This window comes from Borostomias antarcticus (assembly GCF_949987555.1).
Source record: "Borostomias antarcticus genome assembly, chromosome: 15".
In the NCBI taxonomy this organism is placed as follows: Eukaryota; Metazoa; Chordata; class Actinopteri; order Stomiiformes; family Stomiidae; genus Borostomias; species Borostomias antarcticus.
Genome location: NC_140248.1, coordinates 3,862,085 through 3,887,366, shown reverse-complemented (window position 1 = coordinate 3,887,366; position 25,282 = coordinate 3,862,085). Strand labels below are relative to the sequence as shown.

Here is a 25,282-nt window from a genome sequence, read left to right as displayed (position 1 = left end):
GTGTGGCATGGAGTTTGCCAAACTCAGTCGGCAAAATGGGGTTAGGATTTCTACTCCTTTCCCCTGTTCGGTGGAGGAGTGTTGTCTGGAAGTGGGGAAGGTTGTTGGATACGATAGTATTAAATCCGCGGCTCGGATGAACGGTGCTTGTGTGATTTTTGTTGATGAGGTTGACAAAACACACGGACTGATTGTGAGTGGAGTCGTGATCAATGATACTTTGGTGTCAATTCTGCCCCTGTCTACACCCGCCAAGAGGGTAACTATATCCAATGTTGCACCCTTTATTAGCGATGAGTTATTGGTGAGAGAACTATCGAGACATGGAAAAATAGTCTCCCTGATAAGAATGCTCCCGTCGGGTATTAAAACGCCGTTCTTGCAACACTTTGTTTCTTATAGGCGACAAGTGAGCATGATTCTCAGTGTTTTGGGTGTGGTAGGGAGGGTCATGTAGTGTTTTGGGTGTGGTGGGGAGGGTCATGTAGTGTTTTGGGTGCGGTGGGGAGGGTCATGTAGTGTTGTGGGTGCGGTAGGGAGGGTCATGTAGTGTTTTGGGTGTGGTGGGGAGGGTCATGTAGTGTTTTGGGTGTGGTAGGGAGGGTCATGTAGTGTTTTGGGTGTGGTAGGGAGGGTCAGGTAGTGTTTTGGGTGTGGTGGGGAGGGTCAGGTAGTGTTTTGGGTGCGGTGGGGAGGGTCATGTAGTGTTTTGGGTGTGGTAGGGAGGGTCATGTAGTGTTTTGGGTGTGGTAGGGGGGGTCATGTAGTGTTTTGGGTGTGGTAGGGAGGGTCATGTAGTGTTTTGGGTGCGGTAGGGAGGGTCATGTAGTGTTTTGGGTGTGGTAGGGAGGGTCAGGTAGTGTTTTGGGTGCGGTAGGGAGGGTCATGTAGTGTTTTGGGTGTGGTGGGGAGGGTCATGTAGTGTTTTGGGTGTGGTGGGGAGGGTCATGTAGTGTTTTGGGTGTGGTGGGGAGGGTCATGTAGTGTTTTGGGTGTGGTGGGGAGGGTCATGTAGTGTTTTGGGTGCGGTAGGGAGGGTCATGTAGTGTTTTGGGTGTGGTAGGGAGGGTCATGTAGTGTTTTGGGTGTGGTAGGGAGGGTCATGTAGTGTTTTGGGTGTGGTAGGGAGGGTCATGTAGTGTTTTGGGTGTGGTAGGGAGGGTCATGTAGTGTTTGGGTGTGGTAGGGAGGGTCAGGTAGTGTTTTGGGTGTGGTGGGGAGGGTCATGTAGTGTTTTGGGTGCGGGGGGGAGGGTCAGGTAGTGTTTTGGGTGCGGTGGGGAGGGTCATGTAGTGTTTTGGGTGTGGTAGGGAGGGTCATGTAGTGTTTTGGGTGTGGTAGGGAGGGTCATGTAGTGTTTTGGGTGTGGTAGGGAGGGTCATGTAGTGTTTTGGGTGTGGTAGGGAGGGTCAGGTAGTGTTTTGGGTGCGGTGGGGAGGGTCAGGTAGTGTTTTGGGTGTGGTGGGGAGGGTCAGGTAGTGTTTTGGGTGTGGTAGGGAGGGTCATGTAGTGTTTTGGGTGTGGTAGGGAGGGTCATGTAGTGTTTTGGGTGTGGTAGGGAGGGTCATGTAGTGTTTTGGGTGTGGTAGGGAGGGTCATGTAGTGTTTTGGGTGCGAAGGGAGGGTCATGTAGTGTTTTGGGTGTGGTAGGGAGGGTCATGTAGTGTTTTGGGTGTGGTAGGGAGGGTCATGTAGTGTTTTGGGTGTGGTAGGGAGGGTCATGTAGTGTTTTGGGTGCGGTAGGGAGGGTCAGGTAGTGTTTTGGGTGCGGTGGGGAGGGTCATGTAGTGTTTTGGGTGTGGTGGGGAGGGTCATGTAGTGTTTTGGGTGTGGTAGGGAGGGTCATGTAGTGTTTTGGGTGTGGTAGGGAGGGTCATGTAGTGTTTTGGGTGTGGTGGGGAGGGTCATGTAGTGTTTTGGGTGTGGTGGGGAGGGTCATGTAGTGTTTTGGGTGTGGTAGGGAGGGTCATGTAGTGTTTTGGGTGTGGTGGGGAGGGTCATGTAGTGTTTTGGGTGTGGTAGGGAGGGTCATGTAGTGTTTTGGGTGTGGTAGGGAGGGTCATGTAGTGTTTTGGGTGTGGTGGGGAGGGTCATGTAGTGTTTTGGGTGTGGTAGGGAGGGTCATGTAGTGTTTTGGGTGTGGTGGGGAGGGTCATGTAGTGTTTTGGGTGCGGTAGGGAGGGTCATGTAGTGTTTTGGGTGTGGTGGGGAGGGTCATGTAGTGTTTTGGGTGTGGTAGGGAGGGTCATGTAGTGTTTTGGGTGTGGTGGGGAGGGTCATGTAGTGTTTTGGGTGCGGTAGGGAGGGTCATGTAGTGTTTTGGGTGTGGTAGGGAGGGTCATGTAGTGTTTTGGGTGTGGTAGGGAGGGTCATGTAGTGTTTTGGGTGTGGTGGGGAGGGTCATGTAGTGTTTTGGGTGTGGTAGGGAGGGTCATGTAGTGTTTTGGGTGTGGTGGGGAGGGTCATGTAGTGTTTTGGGTGTGGTAGGGAGGGTCATGTAGTGTTTTGGGTGTGGTGGGGAGGGTCATGTAGTGTTTTGGGTGCGGTAGGGAGGGTCATGTAGTGTTTTGGGTGTGGTAGGGAGGGTCATGTCGTGAGGGACGGCCCTTGCAGACCCGCTGATGCGGCGGGGAGCTCCGGTCCGGCTGGTGCACAGAGGAGCGTTCAACCAGAGAGGGAGCAGACTAGAGAGAGGAGGAGGCTAGTCAGTCTGTGGTAGGAGGGAGGGAGCAGACTAGAGAGAGGAGGAGGCTAGTCAGTCTGTGGTAGGAGGGAGGGAGCAGACTAGAGAGAGGAGGAGGCTAGTCAGTCTGTGGAAGGAGGGGAGGATGGAACGGGAGAGCGGGCTGAGGGAGATGCCCAGCGGGGGGATATGGGGACTGTAGTTGAGAGTGTAGTTGAACCTACTGACAGTAGCCCTGGTTTGGTGGGTGGGGCTGCTGCTGCTGTCGCTGAGCCGGGCCAGAGAGAGACTGTAGGCCAGGAGGCAGCTGAGCAGCCGGTCCCAGAGAGTCAGACTGGTGACGACGAGATGGACTCTGATTCAGACAGTGTGTCACTGACAGGCTCGGAATACTTTGTATACAATTCAGGAAGTGAATGATTTTCTTGATGAAACGTTTGGAAAGCAGGTCAAAGTAGAGGATTATTTTCCCGACACTGAGAAGTTTATTAAATCTGTTACGGTGTTGAGCAAGATTGTAGGGTTGCAGTTGTTAGATGAGAGAAAGCGTTTTAGGCTGAAGAAGCTTGTGACTAGTTTAAGACGACCTAACCTTCTTAAGAAGGTTCCAGGCAGAAGGCGTAAAACTCAGAAGTGATGTTTGTGTCTCACAGGGTGTTTTCCTATTTCAATCTGTTTCTTCTGTTCTTTTTGCTCTCACTCCTCTCTAACTTCCTTATGCAGGCTTTGAGAGTTGGGTCACTTAATATCAATGGAGGCAGGGATAGGTAAAAAAAGGGCTTTAATCTCTGAAATATTTCAGCAGAAGAAATTAGATATCTTATTCTTGCAGGAAACACACACTGATAAGTCAAACGAGCTAGATTGGGAGATGTGGGGGGGGGGGGGGGGGGACCTTTTCCTCAGCCATGGGACTAATGTTAGTGCAGGGACTGCTATAGTGTTTTCCCCCAGTGTCACTGGCAATGCCAATGTAATTTCTAGTATAGAGATAGTACCAGGTCGGGTGCAAATGGTGAGGGCTGAAATAGGGGAAACAACATTTTGTTTTAATAATGTGTGCGTACCTAATGTGGGTTCAGAGAGGCTGGCCATGTTTAGAAGGTTAAAGGATGCACTAACACAAGCTGATCAGAGGGGCTCTCTCATGATAGGGGGGGACTGGAATTGTACAGTGGATTTCACCTCAGATAGAACAACTGAGGAGCCTCATCTGCAGTCATCCAGGTTTCTATCTAATATACTGGTACAGATGGATGTAACGGACACTTGGAGGATGAAACATCCTTTGGCGAGGCAGTATACCTGGGTTAGGGTTGTGGATGGTCGAATGTCTGCAGCTAGGTTAGATAGAATATACATATCCTGTTTTTTTAGGAATAAGTTGTTGAGGAGTTTTATTTATCCTATGGGTTTAACGGATCACCATTTAGCTGTTGCGGATATATGCCTTGTTCCCAGTGTGAAAGCAAATTCGTACTGATGTTTTTTTTAATCATATGTGGGGTTACTGTACAAGGATGCTTGGTGTATGGTAAAGGTTGGGGGGGGGGCTGAGTTGCCCCATACTGATACGGAGAGGCATACGGCAAGGCTGTCCAATTTCGCGGCAGCTTTATTCGATTGTGCTAGAGCCGCTTTTGTCGAGGCTCAGGTTGGGTTTAACTGGGCTGTCCTTACCAGGGCTCACACCAATAATCTGGTTGCCTCTGCTCTGTGGCATAAGGTCATGGTGTTGCCGCCTCCACCGGGGCAGATGGAGGAGGTACAGAAGACTCTTGTTGACTTTTTCTGGTCCGGAAGGCACTGGCTGAAGGCGGAGGCACTCTCCATGCCGCTCCATGAAGGAGGTCAGGGGCTGATTGACATTCCGTCGAGGATTAAAGCCTTCTGGCTTCAGACGGTCCAGAGGCTCCTGTATGGGGCGGGGTCCCGCTGGCATGACACCGCGGGGCTGCTCCTGATGAGGGCGGGGCGTCTGGGGCTTGACAAACAGCTGTTCCTATTCCAGCCTGACCTGGTCAGTTTGGCGGGACTGAGCCCTTTTTACCGGTGGGTGTTGGTGGCCTGGAGAACTTTCACTGAGCGGCGTGACCTGGAGCAGCGAGCGGGACCCTGGCTGTTTGAGGAGCCCCTTTATGGGTCTGACCTCGTTACAGCGGGGACTCTCGCTTCCCCTAGTCTGCGTTCCCGGCTGGGGGAGGCAGGCTGTATCAAACTGGGACATCTTTTGAGGACGCCTGTTGATCAGCTGGGGGAGACCACGGCGGTTCGGTCGGTACGCCTGCTGGGGAAAGTGGTGGCGGAGGTCATCTCGTCCCTGCCTGAGGAGTTTGCAGCGTATGTGCGGAGTGGTCTTTGTCTGGCACAGTGGCAGGATGGACATGACTGGGCCTTCCCTTCACTCTCAGTCTCTCCTGGGGTTGGGGAGTGGGAGGAGGAGAGAGGGAGGAGGAGAGAGGGAGGAGGAGAGAGGTGGGAGGAGGAGAGAGGTGGGAGGAGGAGAGAGGGATGTTTTGGACGTTCCGGACCCCTGAGCTGGGAAGATTTCAAGCGGTCAGCAAGAAGGCTGTCTACCTCGCCTGTGTGAAAGTCGCACACTTGAGGGCTTTGGCCACGATGAGGGACTCGAGGTGGGCAGATTTTTTTGGTCGGGACTTTTCCCCGAAAGGCTGCTGGGGGTCCCTGTACAAGCCCCCCACTGATAAGAGAACGGGGGATCTCCAGTGGAGGGTTCTGCATGGGGCTATAGCTACTAACAGGTATCTGGCGCACATGGATCCTGGTACGGGGGAGGGCTGTCCGTTCTGTGGGCAGGGGGAGCGGGTGGAGCATCTATTTGTTACCTGTTTTAGGCTTGGGGGGCTTTTTGACCTTCTTCGGGGTTGGTGTCAGGGGCTGGGAGTGACTTTCTCATTTGAGGGTTTTATTTCGGGTCCGCGGTACTCTGTGCAGAGGAAGGGGGTTCATGTTCTGCTGAATATGGTTTTTGGCGTGGCGAAGCTGTCCATCTGGAAGACGAGGAGGAATTGCATTGTGGGTGGGGGGTCAGTTGATCCGGTGGCGATGTGCAAGGGGTTGATGACCGCGCGCCTGAGAGTGGAGTTTGATTTCTATCAGATGACCAATGACCTGGCGACGTTTATGAGTGTTGGGGGGTTGGGGGAGCCTTATGCTATGTGCCGGATGGAGCGTTAGTGTTTAATTTTTGAGTGTGTACGGATTTTTGTTGGTATTGACGTTTGTGGTTGTGGTTATTGTCTGTTTTTAGTGTGAATTATTAATAAAGGGTTTTTAAAATTCAAAAATTCTCTCCATCTCTCCCCATCTGTCTCTCTCCATCTGTCTCTCTCTCCATCTCTCTCTCTCTCTCTCTCCCCATCTCTGTCTCTCTCTCTCTCCATCTCTCTCCATCTCTCTCTCTCTCTCCATCTCTCTCTCTCTCTCTCTCTCCCCATCTCTCTCTCTCTCTCTCCATCTCTCTCTCTCTCTCTCTCTCTCTCTCTCCAGTCCCTCCCTATGTGTCTCTCCTCCAGAAGAGCCCCTCCTCTCCAGTGACCTGCCATGCTACAGGCTTCTACCCCAGAGGAGTCATGGTGTTCTGGAGGAGAGATGGAGAGGAGGTGTACGAGGACGTGGACTATAGAGAGGTTCTCCCCAACCAGGACGGAACCTTCCAGACCCGTGTTCTCCTGACAGTGAAGCCTGAGGACGTGGACAGCGGGAGGTGGGAGTGTGTGGTTCAGGTCTCAGGGATCCAGGAGGACTTTGTCACCAAGCTGGAGCGCTCTGTGCTGAAGACCAACTGGCCTGACCCAGGTAACCCAGGTAAGACTGACAGGAGGAAAGACCCAGGAAAGAGAGAATGACCATAGAATGAGAGAGAATCACAATAGGATGACCTCTTTAAACACAGATTATAGTATACATTCATAGTATTATTATTATTATTGTTGTTGTTGTTGTTATGATTATTATTTTATTATTATTATTACTATTATTATTCTTACATATCCTCTGGTCCTTGTTTATCAGTGTTCTATCCTGCTCATCTTTCAGAGGAGACCACATTCCCACACACATACACTCAAGACGTTCCACATACTATAGAACCATTTGGCGCCATGACAGAACCCTCCCAAAAATGTTCTACCTGACATGACAGGGTTCTGCTACAAGTGACAGCATTGTTCTGTGTGGAAGTGTTTTAGTCTGCGGTGTCTTTTCCCAGAGTGACCATCTGGTCTCCTACTGAAGTGACCAGAGAAGAGTGTGAGAGTTGATGATGAAACTGTAACATCAGCAGCATGGGAGACTCCCAGCTACAGTCTGAATGTTCTGTGTTGGTTGTTACAGGTTCCTCTGGCCTCATCATTGGAGGGGTGGTGGTTCTTCTCCTGGGCATCTGCATCATCTCTGGAGTGGTCATTTGGAGGAAGATGACTGCTCAGGAAGGTGAGAGAGGAGAAGCAGCTCTGGATATCTGACCCTTATGCTGTGAGCACCACTGTGCATTTCCAGTATTGGTAGTGGATTAATATGTGCACTCAGTAGTGGAGATGATCAATGTTTTACTAATCATATGTATCACTTTAATAATGCTGAGTCATCTGTGTTTCAGGCTTCACTCCAGCTAACAGTGAGTATTGTGATGAAAATATGACTCATACATACACTACACATATACATGTTCACATACAGTATATCTGTGTTCACATGTTATTCTCCTACATGTCCATCTCACCACACTATCCTGTGAGGCTGTACTGTCCTTCCTGTTGTTCAACATGTGTCATGTGTGTTTTGGTATCCATTGTGACTGTATCCATCTCAGTCAGGTGTTCCTCATCAGCTCAGTTAAATGGTAAATGGACGGCACTTATATAGCGCTTTTCCACCTTAGCGGCACTCAAAGCGCTTTACAATGGCCTCTCATTCACCCATTCACACACACATTCACACACCAATGGCGGTAGCTGCCATGCAAGGTGCTAACCTGCTCATTGGGAGCAATTGTGTCTTGCTCAAGGACACTTCGACATGTGGACAGTCGGAGCTGGGATTTGAACCGCTGACCCTTCGATCATTGAACGACCCGCTCTACCAACTGAGCTACAGCCGCCCCAGACTAACAACTCGTCTGGTTGTTCCTCAGTTGAACTGGTCTGGTTGTTCCTCAGTTTAACTGGTCTGATTGTTTCTCCATGCAGCTTCTGATGTCGGATCTCCCTCCTCCAATAACATTACACGTACGTACACACACACACACACACACACACACACACACACACACACACACACACACACACACACACAGTGACATATTCAGTATAGTAAACAGCATAGTGAACTGTATGACCTGCTAGTCCTAATTTGTCCTAAATGTAAAATCACCATCAACATGAGTTCAGTGTTGTGTACACTGTTGTTATTTACCTTGTTGTTCTGTGTTTGTGTGTGTGTGTGTGTGTGTGTGTGTGTGTGTGTGTGTGTGTGTGTGTGTGTGTGTGTCCTCACAGAAGAGCAGCAGAGTCTAGGGGAGGAAATGGAGACAGTCAACTAACTCAACAATCAGATTCATATGCAGCGCAGCACAAAGACAAATTTACCCAAAACAGCTGATGACGATGTCAATAGATGACTAATAAAACAGCTGTGTCTCTGATGATGTCAATAGATGACTAATAAAACAGCTGTGTCTCTGATGATGTCAGTAGATGACTAATAAAACAGCTGTGTCTCTGATGATGTCAATAGATGACTAATAAAACAGTTGTGTCTCTGATGATGTCTGATAGATCATTAATGAGGCCTTCATGGCTGACATAATTTGATAGAAATTATATTTCAATTTGATGTGAGGATTTGTAGTTTGCAAACACAAGTGACACAAGCAAATATGCCATTTCTTTCTTTAAAATATATAGAAAAATAAATTTATTTTCCTGGTTTATCAAGTATTTTTTCTCTCTGTGTTTCTGCACTGCTTCCTGCTGTCATACTGTAAATATGATAATTAGTTGGGCGTGTCTTCTCAGATGAGGTCACCTGACTCTGTCCTATCAGGAGCGGGGTGATGATGTCACGGTCATGTTTAGACCACAGCCCAGTCTGTCCGTCCAGATGAACACATTCCTCTGTGTTGATCCGTCTCTCAACACTGGCAGCAGAATCCTACAGTTTGACCATAGAGATTACGTTGATACTGTCTATCTGGGCTTGGTTTAATACTAAGCTCTGATTGGCTACAGAAACGTGTATTCATTCTGCAGAACCACTCTCTCTCCAAGCTGGGGTTAGGGTTGGGCTGACCCCCCCTCTCTGGTGCCTGTCTTCTCCTCAGAGGACACTGATGCTCTGCTACATCTCTGTGAAGCTCAGTGATGCTCTGCTACATCTCTGTGAAGCTCAGTGATGCTCTGCTACATCTCTGTGAAGCTCAGTGATGCTCTGCTACATCTCGGTAAAGCTCAGTGATGCTCTGCTACATCTCTGTGTAGCTCAGTGATGCTCTGCTACATCTCTGTGAAGCTCAGTGATGTTCTGCTACATCTCTGTGAAGCTCAGTGATGCTCTGCTACATCTCTGTAAAGCCGTTACCCGTCACAAACTACCGTCACTGTTCACCTGTTTAGTAACTTTAACATGTTGGGAGAGCTTGTCTTGTTGCTTGTGTGATCTCTTTCTGCTTTTTTATTTTATTTTTTATATGTTGTGAAAAGATCTTACGTTTTCAATTGTGTGTGTGAAAATTTTCAGTTCTCAAAATAATCAAATCAGAGTAATCAAAATAGACTTTATTTTCTGTTCTATAAGAAATAGATTTCCTCTTTTCCCTCGTCTACAACATCCTATTAAAGGTTTATTCTGTTATTCTGTTTTCTCTTAGAAATAAAATGGGTTTGATAAGTCAACTTGAGTGTTTATTTTGTGTTTCTTATTGTGTTGATGAGGAGCTCGGGGAGTTTCAGCCAATTAACAGACAGTTGGGCTCTCCCACCTCCCAAATGATGAATGAAGGACTCTTCCACTTCCCAAACTCCAGGGGAACCCCTGACTACAGAGAGGACAAGAGTTGTGTCTTTACTTCACAGCCCAGACAAGGTTCTAGAGCAGTGGAGGAGACAGGGTAGACAGACAAGAATATGGTATAGGATATACTGTACAGGATAGACAGTAATATTGCTCAAGGTAGACAGTGGTATTCTACTGTTGGTCAGGGACTGGTATTCTACTGTTGGTCAGGGACTGGTATTCTACTGTTGGTCAGGGACTGGTATTCTACTGTTGGTCAGGGACTGGTATTCTACTGTTGGTCAGGGTAGACAGTGGTATTCTACTGTTGGTCAGGTAGATTGTGGTATTCTACTGTTGGTCAGATACACAACAGAGAATATCATTTGAGATTGTTAATGTCATCGCAAACAAGCCCACAACAATTTTGTCTTATAAATCATATCTTTAATCCACTCACACACACACACACACACACACACACACACACACACACACATACTTGTCTCCCTCTACGCCGGAGGGCGTGACGGCCCAGTGTGGCCTTATACAGTTCTGTTATCAACTCATCACCATAGCGACTGTATCCAGCCCTTCAGCCTCTGGTCGAAAACACACTTCAATATACAGTATAGTGACGTCAATCAATCAATCAATCAATCAATCAATCAATCAATCAATCAATCTGTCAATTAATCAATCAATCCGTGTACACTGGAAAGGGAGGGCGCGACGGTCAAAATACTTCAAGCGGGTGACGGCTCATTTAATGTCCAGCGCCTCTTTCTCTGTCGTGGCGTCCCGCTCATGTGGGAGGAGCTTCCGACTCACGTATACGACAGAGTGCTCCTCCTCGCCCTGCTCCTGCGACAGCACGGCCCCCAGGCCGACATCCGAGGCGTCTGTATGGAGGTCAAAGGTCAAAGGTGAGGTCAGGGGTGGCCAGCACTGGTTCTCTACATGAGGCTGGCTGAGGGAGCGGAACGTCCACCGCAGGGTTCCACTCCACCTTGTCCGGCAGGCGTTTCCTGGTCAGGTGGTGGGGAGCTGACCTAAATGTGTCAGCTAGCTAAGATAGCTGCCGTAACATGAAGTAGCGTTAACATTTGAGTAGCAAATGTTCCCTCAATACACCGGACATTTTTAAAAACATGTTTTATGTGATGTTTGTATACAGCTTTACATTTTGAACCAGAATTGACCTGACCCACAACACCAGGGCGTTGTGTTGAGCTGGTCGTCAGTGACTAGGTTGTTCAAGACTACCTTCCAGTGATGGATGCAAGCGTAATTTTGACAGTATCCCACCAGAGGTCCACATGAGTTTTGCCATCAGAGAAGCGACAGGGCAGAGCGTCAGCACATGCAAATGCGAGTGCAATTCCGCTCGGAGACCGCTACCGACTCACCAGCAGAAATTCTCCAGCTGTTTAACAACGGTGCTCCTCTAGACTCCCCCCAGTAGAAACACTCCAGCGGATTGTCGCTCTGATTCTGATGGAGGACCGATATCTGTGTGCTATCTGGGAAAAGGTTGGAGTGAAAGGATGAATGTGTGGAGGTTTGGGGTATAGTCCCATGAAATCATCCCCATCAGGTTTTGAACCCCAATCTCCCAGGTGGGACGTCCAATACTTTCACCTCTACTCTACTTGTGCAGTGGGAATCAATGGGTTGATTTTGGTGTCCTTCTTGATTTTGGTGTGCTGGGACTACTGCCTCTTGTGGTGCCAACAGAGAAATGCAGGTCAACATTCAACGGAGGGAGGGAGTGATAACCGGACAAAGGCTATACTAGGTATGCTGGCTTTCAGCCACGCACAAAAAAGGTTATAAGATTAAGGTTAGGCTAAATGTCACATTCCATTGCATTATTGGGGGTTTGATATGGTTCTGTTAAAAGGCTACTTCCGAATTCTCTCTAGTGCCGTAATTTTGTTTGATCGGGTCAAAAATGTTCCGTTTATTTATGGTGATATCTGTCTAAGCTTTGTCATGTTCGGCCCAACAGAAGTTACTTCTAGGGTACTTTGATAGACATTTCATCAGATTTTTTTTTACACCATACAATGTATGTGCATTACAATGATAAAAACACAAAACACAATGTGTTTTATTACCCATTAACAGCCAATTGACTGTTCCATCCCCCCCTCTAGTAAGCCTGAGAGTGTGAATCTGGGTGGTCAGCTCAGCTGCAGCCAGCTATCCAGGATATCAGGTGAGAGAGGGCCATGTCTTGACAATTATGACCTAGGATTAGCACCCTGAGGATCCTCTACAGCAGGGCCTGCTGTTGGTACTATTCACTTGTAGAACAGATAGGGTAATTTGTAATAGGTGTAGCAACATGTTGACTCTTGACTTGATTTGTATGTATTTTGTTCTTTCAGAGCGGTGCTGCTGTGCTCCTGTCTCATGTCCTTCCACAGCGTGTGCTGGACCTGCTGAGTGTGATACCGATATCAGCACCTGAAAAACAAAATTAATCACGATGGCAATGTACTAGTTTACATAGTTGAGTATACAGGTATAGGTAGCCTACTGTATAAGTAGTAAGGTTGTAGAGAAGTATAGTTACTGTGAAGAGTGTAATAGATGTCCCTGACGATCCACTGTACATATTTCTGAGTTACAAACAGTACACTGATCTCAACCTAGAAGAAAAGGGCCTTAACGTGCCCAGCCTGGCACAGGGGGATCTAATCACAGCCCTGGAAAATCACTTTAGAAAATACATCACCTCAGTTATACACACAGATGGCTTAGGGGGGGGGGGTATTTAATTTACCAGCAGTACAGTATGAAGGTTCTGAGTGAGTGCAACACAGTGGTGTGTGACAGGAAGAAGTGCTAAGAGGCGCTCATCTACATGGTCAAGCTATTGTTACGCATCACAATCCATCACATCCTGCGGGAGGAAAACCGCCGTATCTCTCAACCAAACCAGAAGAGAAACAGAACATTTTTCAAAATAAGTCATCAGTAAAACAAACGTTAGGGTAGCTTTGTTGAGGAGAGAATAATTGTAAGCAGGTATTAAAGTGAGTGTCCTGTTCCACCTCCTGCCCCCTCATGATAGCAGGCTTGAAGGCGCCATGCTGCTCCCATCCTACCTCCCAGACACAGCTCCTTCATGGTCCCATGCTCCTCCATCCTACCTCCCAGACACAGCTCCTTCATGGTCCCATGCTCCTCCATCCTACCTCCCAGACACAGCTCCTTCATGGTCCCATGCTGCTCCCATCCTACCTCCCAGACACATCCTGGGTATTACTGAAGATGGCTAGTCTAGACAAGTTAACGCTTGTAATGGGTATGAACATTAAAATATGAAATGAAAAAAGGAAACCTGTGTGGATGTAGCTGTATCAGTCTACAGTATATAGAGTGAGTAACTTGTATCTATGTTGATTTAATTGTATAGGCTAGTTTCATGAAGATAAAAATAAATTAAAAAAAGAGTGTGATCGTAATGCTCGTAATGATCGTAATTCGATGTGTCAACATGAAAAAGTGAGTGCATGACACTGACAGCTAACAGTACAGCACAGGTTGCGCAATCAACATGACAGTCCAAAATGGCGACGGCCCTGATCCATGACGTTTTGGTTCCATAGCAGAATGATTGGTGTCCCCTCTGGGCATTCCATACTCTTTGCTTCAACGGTGAAGGAAGTGATTTTCTAACGAAATCTCATGATTTCTCATCCCAGTTGCAAATATCAGCAATAGCAATTAATCTTACGTATATAACGATGTAAAAGCTAGAATAATATTGTAATTATCTATACAATGTGTAAAAAAAAAAAAAAAAAAAAAACCGGCAGAACATTTGCTACCTAAAAATGCGTCAGAATGCGTCACGGGAGCCTTCCTCGGCACTTCCGGGGAAAATATAAACCGACTTAGGAGGACTGTTAACCAAAGGTCGGTGTGTTCTATTAATACATCCATGGTGTGTGTGTGTGTGTGTAGGGAAAAAAACATCACTCTTTCTTTCTCTCATACTATGAGCTGGTGTGAAATTAGCTAATCTCCAGTATGGCTACAATTTCCCCAGCTGTGGACCACCTCTGCTGTGCCATCTGTACCGAGATCTTCACTGATCCAGTGGTTCTTAGTTGTCAGCACACCTTCTGCAGAGCGTGCGTAGAACAGCTCCTGAATGCTAATCACAAACGGTGTCCTGAGTGTAACACGCCCATTGTCGGCAAAGAATTCCAGACCCACAGGATTGTACGTGCGTTAGTGGAGCAGCTGAGACTGGAAGGAGCAGGGCAGGAGAGAACCAGAGCGCACAGATGCCCCGAACACCAGCAGCAGGAGCTAACTCTGTTCTGTCACGAAGACAGGAAGATGGTCTGTCTAGTGTGTCGGGACGGGAGGCAGCACGCCGGCCACTCCTTCAGGCCAGTGGAGGAAGAGGGGGAGGAGGTGAAGAGTGCCGTGTCGTCAGCCCTGGCCCTCCTGAGCGCAGATATCTGTGAGGTGGCCTGCTTCTACCAGAGGCAGAGCTGGGAGGTGACCACCACCAGGGTCATCTCCAACCAGCTGAGAGCACAGATCAGCTACCAGTTAGAAGAGCTCAGGCAGGAACTGGGACGCAGAGAGGCGGAGGAGTGGAGGAAAGTGGAGGAGAAAAGCGGCCAGGCAGCAATGGAGAAGAACCTGGCTGTGCTGGAGGTACATCTGGGCGAGGCTACAGCACGGCAGGCCACCCTGCAGCACGGGCTGGACATGGCGGATCCCAGAGACCTCTTGGTGTGGTGGAAGGAGAGAGGCGGGTTTGAGGTGAGGGGGAAGTTCACCTCTCCCTCTGGGAGTTTTCCTCGCGTCACTCTGCTGCAGAACCGCCTGGCGCTCCGGCCAGCCCTCAGCCTGCTGCCTCACACGGGCTGGAGACGCCTGGAGGTCTGCCTGGCCCAGAACATGGGCTCGGTCCAGAGGCCCTGGGTAGACCCCCTGTTTGGGAATATGTGGGATCATATCCAGGGGCTTTTATGGAGGTGGACTTTTGGTCGATTCTACGAAAGTAAATGAGTTTGATTCTAAATGAAAATGCCCCCTGATTATATTGCACAGTGAAGAAATGAAATGTGACTGAGAAGTACTGTATCACACTAATGCCTGGTGAGATGATTCATGTCATGTTATTGTTTAGTTTAACAGGGACAGCGCACAATTAAAATGCAATTGCACCAGAATTAGCAGCTGCTAAATTACACCCGTAGTCCCTGGGCTGGTGGATTAAGCCATACAATTTAAAATACACATTACATTACATAATAACATTTCAACATTATTACAAACTTAAGTAGTATAACATGCATGCCTATGAAACAATACACCATCATGACTATAAAAACCTATACATGCCTATAAAAACAACACATGATATTACAGTACAGTACAATCTACATAACCAAAATCACTTGTGTTGACACCTTTGATTTGACTGTAGCCATGGTGTAATCAAAGTCTCCTTCCTAAGAAGTCCTGTGAGGAACAGTCCTGTCTCAGTTTGTCCTTATTTGACACCCCGACAGGCAGGCATATTTAAGATAATACAATTATTGAATCAAACCAAGCCAGGCTCTGTGGAAGCAGTGTTTGCTTGTGTGTTAAGTGGTTGGATTTCGTTTGTGCGTACTTCAACCTGCTGATCGTGCTGCTGCGCTTTCCCTTCCTGGGTGTGGCGTCCGAGTTGACCAGACTCCCACTGGGGTTTGCTCTGGCCCCCAGGACCTTCTCCAAATGCCCTGCTGCTACGGAAACAAGAGAGGACTCTTCCTCCCCCTCCTAGCCTCGCATGCGCTTCCCTGCCTTCATCCTTTTTCTTTTTGAAAAAGCTTCTTGGAATATGTAGGGGTGGGACCTAGTGTAGCCTATACTGCATATCTCCGTATAACCTCCACTACACCACTGGTTCTCTCTCTCTCTCTCTCTCTCGCTGAGTCTCGTGTTCACACAAAAATGTGTGTGTGCCAAGTAGTGTTAAGAAGTTATTGGAATGACAGGAGTAGCAGGTACACTGAGGGCCCAACACATAGGCTACTTTAGTTTTTGTTCAATGATGTCATTATTTTTTAGGGCTGTAATGCATGATGTAAAGCTGGTCTAGATACCCATCGCTCCTCAAGGAGGATTCCTGCAGGTACTGGCTAGGCTTCATCACAGCAGTCCACCGGTGCGTGCTTCAAACCACGGCCCCCTAGCCAGGACACAGCCCTCGTTTCCACTTCCATGGCCTGCTTGTGTACAGGGTGAGAGTGTTATACCACTCCACTAGGCCTTAGAGTAGGCTGAGACATGGGTTAATAAGTAGCAGAGATGGGCATAAATACATCAAAATGTAATTGATTACAAATTACAAATACTTGCTCATAAATGTAATTAATTATAAATACAAAATATTAGTCTGACATTTTTAATTAATTATAATTACGTATTTATGTAATTAAAATACAAAAAATACATTCTACAAAAACGAATAATGTGCCATGTTAGAGGATTCATTGATGTATTGCCAACTATGAACTCAATGTGCAATTACTTTGATAATTTATTAATCATTTGGAGACATTTCTTTTTAGTTTTTCCCCTCTTAAATCTTTGATTCCAGCTTCTCAAATGTGAAATGTTCTGGTTTCTTTAGCTCACTCTAAATTGGTGATGTTATTGCTGAAATGGCAAAAGCTATTGGCAAATGAAAAGAAATGGCTTGCTGCACAACAGCCATTTTCACGTGAGTTTATCATGTTTAACATACATATATGGTGATCTAGACCAGTGGTTCTCAAACTTTTTCTGCCCAAGGCACACCAAAGGGCAAGCCAAAATCTCAAGGCACACCTATGTTCATATCCATGCAAAATAGCCCCTATAACACGTGCTATTACTCCTATGAATCACTGTTAATTTTTATTTAATGCCTTTTTGCTAATGCCAAACAATACAAACATCTATATAACTCAAAATATTTATTAACAAAATAATTGAAGAATTAATTTAAAGCTTTATAGATTTAAATCAAAGCAGCAATACACCCATTAAACCAGACAGGTCACAACATTAAAGTGAGGTCATGGAACTTAAGAGGAAGAGACAGAATGTGTGTGTGTGTGTGTGTGTGTGTGTGTGTGTGTGTGTGTGTGTGTGTGAGCGAGAGAGAGAGAAGGAGAGAGAAAGAGAGAGAGAGAGGAGGGTTAGATCTGGCCTGAGACAGGAGCAGGCTTATCCCTGGTGTACAGTGATCACTCTTTACAAAAAAACTTACTTTAGACTAAAACTTTAGTCTAAAATTGTGCTGAGAGTGTGCAGGTGAGGCAAGCAGGATGAACTGGAATGGGATCCTGGAAGCACAGCACAAAAGCACAGAAAAAAAGACTTAATATTTTAGAAAGTTTCAGAAATATAATATCTTATTATCTATTCATCATTTATATGTATATAAACCTTGATGATTATTTAATTATGAATAGTTATTGAAATGAGGCTAACAGATCCTTATTATAATGTGTTGCAAAATTGTAGGCCTAATTAGTCTATAATGTGTTAAAGAAATTATAAGTGTTATTTAAAATTCAATCAGTAACATTTACTATTATCAATAGGTTTTGCCTACTGATGACTTTTGTTGTCTTTTATTATTGTCCTTATTTCAGCTCTGCGTTGTTTTGATTTCAATAAAAGACCCAATCTCACACAATACCACACAGTCCAGTGTCTCCTTTTCAGGTGTATTCCAAATGAATCTCTCCAACACGGGATCTGAGCCTCAAGCAAAAGCGGTTTATTACAGAAGGTTTGACATACAAAAGATGATGGCATGGTCTAATGTACAGTTGACCTCTCTGTATGCTGTCTGGATCCAAATCAAAGTATTGGTCTCGTTGCAACGTTCTTATGTGGTTTGAGTGTCCCCCCCCTTCCTCGTCTCTTCTCCGATAAGACTGTCTCTGGTCTCTTCTGTGACCTTGCTTTGTCACGTTAACCCACGCCGCCTCGGCGCCCAGGCCTTTATCTCTAACCACAACAATGGTGTTTGGCCCAGAGTGTACCAGCCATGTCGTTATCTCACAAGTCTATGGAAGAGGGACACCGTTTCTTACCCAAAACTCAAGCCGACAGCCATACTTAGAGGTCAATCATCATAATTAGGAAATAGCTAACAGGATCATATTAAAAGGCATTTCTCTGAAAATCAACCATATTCAACACTACTTACAAGCTAGTGAGACACATGTGCCTGTCGCTGGCCGCAGATTTTCTAAATCCTTGGTGGTACTGAAGAGAGGGCCACTCACAGTCCTGTTCAACAGAGAGGCGCGACCTGTTTGTTCTTCATATACACCAGAGTAGAGAACGCCAGCTCACACAGGTAGGTAGTGGGGAACTGAAGAAGTTGCTCAATAGCGTGGCTGGAGATGGTCGGGTACTCTGATGCAGAAGCCAACCAAAACTGATCCAGAGGGAGCTCTCTCAATTTGAGTTTCAGTGTGCGGTCCATACGGAGCTCTGCGCATTCCTCTCTCTCTCTCAAAGTGAGATTTTAGCTGAATCCCAATCTGAGTGCGCAAACCACCCTTGCGGCCCCTCGCACTTGCGGCCTGAGCACTTAATTGACGTCAGCTGGAAGGGCCAGAGGGTGCAGGGCCGTGAATTAACTGGGACAGCACTTCCAGTTTCGCTCAATGCCCCTCCCACTTTGTTTTCATTGGCTGCTGCGTCCCTCCGAGGCAGAGGCTGCTCTGACGCGCTCCTCAGCTCTCCGCTCGGCTCTGCAAATAGGCTGGGTGCATTAAGTAGCGCTATAGAACTTCCGGGTGCGTCGCTTGGCATAAGAGTTTCCGGTCGCCGGCCATTCGTTCATTCGTTCGTAAACATTAGCATTATTAGCAGACTGGGAACTTCACCTTAAAAAGCGCTATATAAATTAACGACTCGACGGCGACTACACACTCTGGTGCTCTGGGTCACGGTGAAGGCATCCCTGCGAATCTTAGCTAGCCACCTAGCCCTTTCCTCGCCGTTGCTTGGGAAGCTGTGGAAACTTAGACTTGAATTATATCGGGCCGAATTCGCACACTGTGGCACACAACAGTGCTCATTGGAGCCGGAGTCACGGCGTTGGTATTTGAACAGACGTTTTTGTTTCTTTTGTGACATGGTAGCAGTTTGCTAATAATGCTAATGTTTACGAACGAATGAACGAATGGCCGGCGACCGGAAACTCTTATGCCAAGCGACGCACCCGGAAGTTATATAGCGCTACTTAATGCACCCCGCCTATTGACCGACTGACGTCTGTTTTAATTTAATAATAATTGTAAAATTATGTTGGGTAGGATATGTGTGCAGCAAGTGGATTTCAAGATCAATGTTGTGTTATCGGCAAATGTCATAATTTATGTGTGATGCACTCGGATCATGGTGGACTGTGGGTATTTTCTGCTCCTAAATCCGCGAAATTGCGGACTTTCGGTAAGTGCGGTTAAAGTGCGCAAAATGGCGGCAGTGGCGCACTTGTGGACCTAGCGGGAACGCGCATGTAAGGCCACAAGGCCGGGTGCTCTGCACTTTCGCCTAAGTGCGCGATTTGGGATTCAGGTTTTCTGTTGATGCTTCCTGGTTGAATGGGTCTCGAATCCAGTCATAGTCCTCGATGTCGTCCACACATGGGAAGTAGCGCTCAAACCTCTTTTAGGCCGGATTCATAGTCGACGCAAACTACATAAGCGCAAGCTTCGCAAGGCCACGCAAGATCTCGTTGCGTCCTTGCGTGTGTCATGCCGAAATTTGTCACTTGACGTAAGCAATAGTGCAATTCCTTGCGTTTCCACAAAACAAAACACAACGCAAGCTCTCGAGTCATGTTGGAGCTTGCATTCACAACGTAGCTTGCGTTGTTTACGTCGACTATGAATCTAGGTGGCAGCAAATACAGCACGCTCTCCGTCTGCCTGGGGCGCGGCTGATGTCAGTGGGAACATTTCGAATTCGACTATGAACTATTCCAGCCAATCCGAATCAAATATTTACCCAGGCCATGAACTAATAATAAAATAACCATTATAATATTTATTTATTATTATTTTACATAAATTGTCACAAAATTGCACGGCACACCCGGACTTGCCTCACGGCACACCAGTGTTCTATTAATACATCCATGACCGCGGCACACCGTTTGAGAACCACTGAGCTGGACAATTCGGACAATTCACCTTATTCACCTGGCAGCCATATTGGTCAGTCTGGGGTGCGAATGCGGAAGTGCCCGTTGACTTAAATGTTAAAAGTTCGCTGTAAAAACACCACTTCAAGAACCGAAATAGTCTAAATAACAGGCTGAATACACTATCAGGGTTACAAACTCATCATTACCAGACTCTGATTGTTTTTCACTGCCGTTGTTTTCGCGTTTGGAAATACATGGAGGTGAATGAGCCATAGTTAGCCGTCAGCTGCATTCACTCCCATGTATTTCCAAACGCGAAAACAACCGCAGTGAAAAACACTTGGGGGGGGGGGGGGGTTGATTTGGAGCCAGTGCAAGGATGCCAGGATAGGGGTGATATTAACGATGCCAGGATAGGGGTGATATTAAAGATGGGAGGATAGGGGTGATATTAAAGATGGGAGGATAGGGGTGATATTAAAGATGGGAGGATAGGGGTGATATTAAAGATGGGAGGATAGGGGTGATATTAAAGATGGGAGGATAGGGGTGATATTAAAGATGCCAGGATAGGGGTGATATTAAAGATGGGAGGATAGGGGTGATATTAAAGATGGGAGGATAGGGGTGATATTAAAGATGGGAGGATAGGGGTGATATTAAAGATGCCAGGATAGGGGTGATATTAACGATGCCAGGATAGGGGTGATATTAAAGATGGGAGGATAGGGGTGATATTAAAGATGGGAGGATAGGGGTGATATTAAAGATGGGAGGATAGGGGTGATATTAAAGATGGGAGGATAGGGGTGATATTAAAGATGGGAGGATAGGGGTGATATTAAAGATGCCAGGATAGGGGTGATATTAAAGATGGGAGGATAGGGGTGATATTAAAGATGGGAGGATAGGGGTGATATTAAAGATGGGAGGATAGGGGTGATATTAAAGATGTCAGGATAGGGGTGATATTAAAGATGGGAGGATAGGGGTGATATTAAAGATGGGAGGATAGGGGTGATATTAAAGATGGGAGGATAGGGGTGATATTAAAGATGGGAGGATAGGGGTGATATTAAAGATGTCAGGATAGGGGTGATATTAAAGATGGGAGGATAGGGGTGATATTAAAGATGCCAGGATAGGGGTGATATTAAAGATGCCAGGATAGGGGTGATATTAAAGATGGGAGGATAGGGGTGATATTAAAGATGGGAGGATAGGGGTGATATTAAAGATGGGAGGATAGGGGTGATATTAAAGATGGGAGGATAGGGGTGATATTAAAGATGCCAGGATAGGGGTGATATTAAAGATGGGAGGATAGGGGTGATATTAAAGATGGGAGGATAGGGGTGATATTAAAGATGGGAGGATAGGGGTGATATTAAAGATGTCAGGATAGGGGTGATATTAAAGATGGGAGGATAGGGGTGATATTAAAGATGGGAGGATAGGGGTGATATTAAAGATGGGAGGATAGGGGTGATATTAAAGATGGGAGGATAGGGGTGATATTAAAGATGGGAGGATAGGGGTGATATTAAAGATGGGAGGATAGGGGTGATATTAAAGATGCCAGGATAGGGGTGATATTAAAGATGGGAGGATAGGGGTGATATTAAAGATGGGAGGATAGGGGTGATATTAAAGATGCCAGGATAGGGGTGATATTAAAGATGTCAGGATAGGGGTGATATTAAAGATGGGAGGATAGGGGTGATATTAAAGATGTCAGGATAGGGGTGATATTAAAGATGGGAGGATAGGGGTGATATTAAAGATGGGAGGATAGGGGTGATATTAAAGATGGGAGGATAGGGGTGATATTAAAGATGGGAGGATAGGGGTGATATTAAAGATGGGAGGATAGGGGTGATATTAAAGATGGGAGGATAGGGGTGATATTAAAGATGGGAGGATAGGGGTGATATTACAGATGGGAGGATAGGGGTGATATTAAAGATGGGAGGATAGGGGTGATATTAAAGATGCCAGGATAGGGGTGATATTAAAGATGTCAGGATAGGGGTGATATTAAAGATGGGAGGATAGGGGTGATATTAAAGATGGGAGGATAGGGGTGATATTAAAGATGTCAGGATAGGGGTGATATTAAAGATGCCAGGATAGGGGTGATATTAAAGATGGGAGGATAGGGGTGATATTAAAGATGGGAGGATAGGGGTGATATTAAAGATGGGAGGATAGGGGTGATATTAAAGATGGGAGGATAGGGGTGATATTAAAGATGGGAGGATAGGGGTGATATTAAAGATGTCAGGATAGGGGTGATATTAAAGATGGGAGGATAGGGGTGATATTAAAGATGTCAGGATAGGGGTGATATTAAAGATGGGAGGATAGGGGTGATATTAAAGATGGGAGGATAGGGGTGATATTAAAGATGCCAGGATAGGGGTGATATTAAAGATGGGAGGATAGGGGTGATATTAAAGATGCCAGGATAGGGGTGATATTAAAGATGGGAGGATAGGGGTGATATTAAAGATGGGAGGATAGGGGTGATATTAAAGATGGGAGGATAGGGGTGATATTAAAGATGTCAGGATAGGGGTGATATTAAAGATGGGAGGATAGGGGTGATATTAAAGATGGGAGGATAGGGGTGATATTAAAGATGGGAGGATAGGGGTGATATTAAAGATGGGAGGATAGGGGTGATATTAAAGATGGGAGGATAGGGGTGATATTAAAGATGGGAGGATAGGGGTGATATTAAAGATGGGAGGATAGGGGTGATATTAAAGATGGGAGGATAGGGGTGATATTAAAGATGGGAGGATAGGGGTGATATTAAAGATGTCAGGATAGGGGTGATATTAAAGATGGGAGGATAGGGGTGATATTAAAGATGGGAGGATAGGGGTGATATTAAAGATGTCAGATAGGGGTGATATTAAAGATGGGAGGATAGGGGTGATATTAAAGATGTCAGGATAGGGGTGATATTAAAGATGGGAGGATAGGGGTGATATTAAAGATGGGAGGATAGGGGTGATATTAAAGATGGGAGGATAGGGGTGATATTAAAGATGGGAGGATAGGGGTGATATTAAAGATGGGAGGATAGGGGTGATATTAAAGATGTCAGGATAGGGGTGATATTAAAGATGGGAGGATAGGGGTGATATTAAAGATGGGAGGATAGGGGTGATATTAAAGATGGGAGGATAGGGGTGATATTAAAGATGGGAGGATAGGGGTGATATTAAAGATGGGAGGATAGGGGTGATATTAAAGATGGGAGGATAGGGGTGATATTAAAGATGTCAGGATAGGGGTGATATTAAAGATGGGAGGATAGGGGTGATATTAAAGATGGGAGGATAGGGGTGATATTAAAGATGCCAGGATAGGGGTGATATTAAAGATGGGAGGATAGGGGTGATATTAAAGATGGGAGGATAGGGGTGATATTAAAGATGGGAGGATAGGGGTGATATTAAAGATGTCAGGATAGGGGTGATATTAAAGATGGGAGGATAGGGGTGATATTAAAGATGGGAGGATAGGGGTGATATTAAAGATGCCAGGATAGGGGTGATATTAAAGATGGGAGGATAGGGGTGATATTAAAGATGGGAGGATAGGGGTGATATTAAAGATGCCAGGATAGGGGTGATATTAAAGATGGGAGGATAGGGGTGATATTAAAGATGGGAGGATAGGGGTGATATTAAAGATGGGAGGATAGGGGTGATATTAAAGATGCCAGGATAGGGGTGATATTAAAGATGGGAGGATAGGGGTGATATTAAAGATGGGAGGATAGGGGTGATATTAAAGATGCCAGGATAGGGGTGATATTAAAGATGGGAGGATAGGGGTGATATTAAAGATGGGAGGATAGGGGTGATATTAAAGATGCCAGGATAGGGGTGATATTAAAGATGCCAGGATAGGGGTGATATTAAAGATGGGAGGATAGGGGTGATATTAAAGATGGGAGGATAGGGGTGATATTAAAGATGCCAGGATAGGGGTGATATTAAAGATGCCAGGATAGGGGTGATATTAAAGATGGGAGGATAGGGGTGATATTAAAGATGGGAGGATAGGGGTGATATTAAAGATGCCAGGATAGGGGTGATATTAAAGATGCCAGGATAGGGGTGATATTAAAGATGCCAGGATAGGGGTGATATTAAAGATGCCAGGATAGGGGTGATATTAAAGATGCCAGGATAGGGGTGATATTAAAGATGGGAGGATAGGGGTGATATTAAAGATGGGAGGATAGGGGTGATATTAAAGATGGGAGGATAGGGGTGATATTAAAGATGGGAGGATAGGGGTGATATTAAAGATGGGAGGATAGGGGTGATATTAAAGATGGGAGGATAGGGGTGATATTAAAGATGGGAGGATAGGGGTGATATTAAAGATGGGAGGATAGGGGTGATATTAAAGATGCCAGGATAGGGGTGATATTAAAGATGGGAGGATAGGGGTGATATTAAAGATGGGAGGATAGGGGTGATATTAAAGATGCCAGGATAGGGGTGATATTAAAGATGGGAGGATAGGGGTGATATTAAAGATGGGAGGATAGGGGTGATATTAAAGATGGGAGGATAGGGGTGATATTAAAGATGTCAGGATAGGGGTGATATTAAAGATGGGAGGATAGGGGTGATATTAAAGATGGGAGGATAGGGGTGATATTAAAGATGGGAGGATAGGGGTGATATTAAAGATGGGAGGATAGGGGTGATATTAAAGATGCCAGGATAGGGGTGATATTAAAGATGGGAGGATAGGGGTGATATTAAAGATGGGAGGATAGGGGTGATATTAAAGATGCCAGGATAGGGGTGATATTAAAGATGGGAGGATAGGGGTGATATTAAAGATGGGAGGATAGGGGTGATATTAAAGATGGGAGGATAGGGGTGATATTAAAGATGCCAGGATAGGGGTGATATTAAAGATGGGAGGATAGGGGTGATATTAAAGATGGGAGGATAGGGGTGATATTAAAGATGCCAGGATAGGGGTGATATTAAAGATGGGAGGATAGGGGTGATATTAAAGATGGGAGGATAGGGGTGATATTAAAGATGCCAGGATAGGGGTGATATTAAAGATGCCAGGATAGGGGTGATATTAAAGATGCCAGGATAGGGGTGATATTAAAGATGGGAGGATAGGGGTGATATTAAAGATGGGAGGATAGGGGTGATATTAAAGATGCCAGGATAGGGGTGATATTAAAGATGCCAGGATAGGGGTGATATTAAAGATGGGAGGATAGGGGTGATATTAAAGATGGGAGGATAGGGGTGATATTAAAGATGTCAGGATAGGGGTGATATTAAAGATGGGAGGATAGGGGTGATATTAAAGATGGGAGGATAGGGGTGATATTAAAGATGCCA

General features: G+C 46.0%; 1 protein-coding gene across 3 annotated transcripts in view; it reads left to right on the top strand.

Annotated features, from left to right (window-relative positions):
- LOC311318120 (class I histocompatibility antigen, F10 alpha chain-like) overlaps positions 1 to 9,116 on the top strand; it is a 23,823-nt gene extending 14,707 nt beyond the window's left edge. For 2 of the 3 annotated variants that reach the window (XM_084449345.1, XM_084449343.1), the window contains 5 exons: positions 6,194 to 6,511; positions 7,040 to 7,138; positions 7,305 to 7,322; positions 7,894 to 7,932; positions 8,203 to 9,116. In XM_084449345.1, coding sequence (XP_084305471.1) covers positions 6,194 to 6,511; positions 7,040 to 7,138; positions 7,305 to 7,322; positions 7,894 to 7,932; positions 8,203 to 8,246 — 518 coding nt within the window. In that variant the 3' untranslated portion in view covers positions 8,247 to 9,116. The remainder of the gene's footprint in view (positions 1 to 6,193; positions 6,512 to 7,039; positions 7,139 to 7,304; positions 7,323 to 7,893; positions 7,933 to 8,202) is intronic. The other variant, XM_084449344.1, reaches the window with a different exon arrangement.
- The last annotated feature ends 16,166 nt before the right edge of the window (positions 9,117 to 25,282 follow it).